The sequence below is a fragment of the Merops nubicus genome, unplaced genomic scaffold (assembly GCF_000691845.1).
Source record: "Merops nubicus isolate BGI_N331 unplaced genomic scaffold, ASM69184v1 scaffold35936, whole genome shotgun sequence".
Lineage (NCBI taxonomy): Eukaryota > Metazoa > Chordata > Aves > Coraciiformes > Meropidae > Merops > Merops nubicus.
The window spans coordinates 339-3595 of NW_008613602.1; the positions used below are offsets into that span (position 1 = coordinate 339).

At 41.0% G+C, this 3257-nt stretch overlaps 1 protein-coding gene across 1 annotated transcript in view; it reads left to right on the forward strand.

The window, feature by feature from the left end:
* Positions 1-47: 47 nt before the first annotated feature.
* The window catches only part of RTCB (RNA 2',3'-cyclic phosphate and 5'-OH ligase), a gene marked incomplete at its 5' end in the record, with an annotated part of 9573 nt that continues 6363 nt past the window's right edge, over positions 48-3257 (forward strand). The window contains 2 exon segments of the mRNA XM_008941957.1: positions 48-115; positions 1985-2084. Of these exon segments, the coding sequence (XP_008940205.1) occupies positions 48-115; positions 1985-2084 (168 nt within the window).

A 3257-nucleotide genomic window follows, 5' to 3' on the forward strand; every position in this document is an offset into this window, starting at 1 on the left:
ATGCTAAATTATCAGATTCTTTACTTTTTTTCCTTTCTCTTTTTCAGGTGCAGGTGGATTTTTGCCTGCTATGAAACAGATTGGGAATGTGGCTGCATTACCTGGTATTGTTCATGTGAGTAATTGCTCTGAAAATCTGCTCTTTTTTTATTCCTGTTAGCCGAGGATTATTGCCTTCCAGATGGGAACTCTTTGGTCCATACCCATTCTCAAAAGCTCTTTTCGAGGCAGTCTGTATGTTAGGAACGTGCCATAGAATCACAGAATGTTTGAGTTGGAAGGGACCTCCAAAGGTCATCTAGTCCAACCCCCCTGCTATAAGCAGAGACATCTCCAACTAGATCAAGCTGCTCAGCGCTTCATCCAGCCTGACCTTGAATGTCTACAGGGATGGGGCCTCCACCACCTCTCTGGGCAACCCAGTCAAGTGATCTGTCACCCTCTCACTGAAGAGCTTTTTCCTAATATCTAACCTAAATCTACCCTTTTCTAGCTTAAACCCATTACCCCTCGTCCTGTCACTACAAACGCTCGGGAATAGTCCCTCCCCTGCTTTCTTACAGGCCCCTTTCACGTACTGGAAGGTTGCTATAAGGTCTCCCTGGAGCCTCTTCTCCAGGCTGAACAACCCCAGAGTTGAGAGAGTTCTCAGCCTGTCTTCACAGGAGAGGTGCTTCAGCCCTTTAAAGTCTTTGAGTAAGGAGTGCTTGAAAGGGCAGGCTGTAAAACTGAGTTGTCTAAAAGGCTAGTATCTACTTACTTCATTGATTACCTTTTGATGTGAAGTTTCTTTAGTGTTGCTTTATGCTGCTACAGTTTGCTTGAGGCACCTTTCCCCCACTGCTCATTTTGTCTGTTGTTTTTGAGTTGCCTCCACAATGCATGAGAGGTGAGGAGAGAGCAGGAGGTGATACTGGTGTCTGTGTGCCTGTTGCTGCCCTGATGTTGGTAGTGAGCCTGCCCATGCACACAGTGCTCTTTTCCCTTGCCCTTCCCTCTGCATTTTTGGGAATGAAGCCTTAGATGTGATGGTGCAGGAAGAAAATAACAGGCTATGTCACTTGCCAAGAAGCTCTACATAGAGAGTGGGAATGATCTTTTCCATATTCAGTATTGCATATAATAGTAATGAATATCAGATATTTTTTTTTAAATTGTTTTTCTTGGTGACTTGGCAAAATTTTTTAATTTCCTGCTACAGTAAAAGACAGCCCATCAAACTCTTAAAATGCCTTAGTGATCAGCCAAAATCAGAGTAAGTTAGAATAGTAAAAACCTGTTAAAAAGGGAATTTTGGCTGGTAGTTCATAGGAGAGATGTTATGATTATCTGTCCATTCAAATCTTCACTTTTTATTTCCAAACCAAGAGATTTCTCTGTGATGGCAAAAGGAAGGTAGAAGCAGCACATAATCCCACTGAAAAGTACTGTTTTCTTTCGTGTATGTTAGCAGCTTAACGCACATTGAAAAGTTCCAATTTCTGACAGCTTTCTGGATGTTCAGGGCTTTTTTTGTTGTTTGCTAAAATAGATTGTGGAGTGCTCTTTGTGGTGTCCTAACCTAAACCTGCAAGGCTAGATATACTTTGGACTTCTGGAGCTCTTACTTTCTGTAATTAGTCTGTGAGAAGGTTCAATAACAAGAAGTCTTTTAAAAATAATTCCTACATTTAGGTGCTTGCTTGAGCTCCTCTTAAGTTTTCTTGAGATCTGGTCTATTGAGCCCAGAGGGCTTCTCAGCTGTCCAGCCATTGGGTGTTTGCTTTAGAGTGAGATCTGCTCTCTGCTTTCTCTGTCCTGTGACTGCAGGCATTAAATACTTATCAGAATCAATGTTTACTCCATCTATATCTGAACATCCATTCTCTTTTTGGTATATGTGTTTGCAAATATGACAACCACTGCCACGAGGTAAAGCATAACCAAGGTGACTATGCAGCACAAAGTTTCATAAAGCTTTAAAATTTCCATTGTTCTCTTTCAGAGATCAATAGGCCTTCCAGATGTCCATTCTGGGTATGGGTTTGCCATTGGCAACATGGCTGCCTTTGATATGAATGATCCTGAAGCAGTGGTTTCACCAGGTAAGGATGACTGACTTAACCTGCACTGAGGTTAGATATCTGGGAGGGCATAAAAATACTTGTTGAAGTGGCAAGTTTTCACAGCACTTCATACACAGAACCAAAGCAAAAAATACATGAGTTCTGGGGAGTTAAAAGGTGTGTAATTCTTGTACTCAGAGTATTTATTCTTTATGGACCAAAAGGTTATACTTAAAATATGTAAAAAGTACAGAGAGAATTGCCCTTGTGGTTTTGGCCTAGGCTTGTGATCCCTCCCAGTTTTGAAGGGAGAGCACAAGAGTTTGAACTTGGGTTCCACCAGGTTGATAAAGAACTGATGCTTTGCTTTAAGCAATGTTTGAAAACACCCTTTGAGAGTATTTCTACACTTTTTAAAAATGTGACCTTAAAATATGTCTTATCTTTTTAGTAAACACCTGGGTCTTAATTACTGTTGGTCTAGAGATGCTTTTGTGGTTGCCCTGAAACACAATGTTCGTGTTTCAGGTTTGCTTCAGGCAGTTCCAGAGTTCCTTATTGACTCAAACCCAAGATCTCTTAGTCTGGTATCCCATCCTCTGACATTAATTAATATCAGAACCTTCACTAGTAATGGTGGCACAGTTGGTCTTTCACATTAGGCCTTGCCCTACAGTATTTGTTTTTTATTAAATACTGAAAGTTCAGCAAAACACTAAGTACTGAAGTTTAATAGTCCTTGTAACTATTTATCTCTTATGAAAAACTAGTTATTATTTATTCCAGTGAAGATTCAAGAAGGATTTGCTTTCAAGAACTTAACTTTTGAGAGCATCTTGCATCAGGGAGCCATGCTAAGATCTGTTGCTTTTCTTCTGACCTTATGCAGAAGAACAGGAACATCCATTCTGCTTTCTGTGGACAGTATATTACATAGTTGTGTCTGCTTTTCTCTGACCGCTTGCTGGATTAACTTTCTAAACACAGTTCTCTGTAGGCAGTTGTACAGCTGTTCCTAAGAGTTTTCAAGTTTTTCTCTGCAAAACTGCGCTTTTAGCTGTCTTGAAAGCTGAGGCTTCGTGTAAATGTATTAAAGTGAAGCTTGTTGCAGTTCAGCTGTTTCCCGGCAGTGTGTCAGAAAGGCGGTGTGCGATCACAACCCTGTACGTGCTCCCTGTTAGCAGAGACAGCCTCTGAAGAGGGATGTTCAGC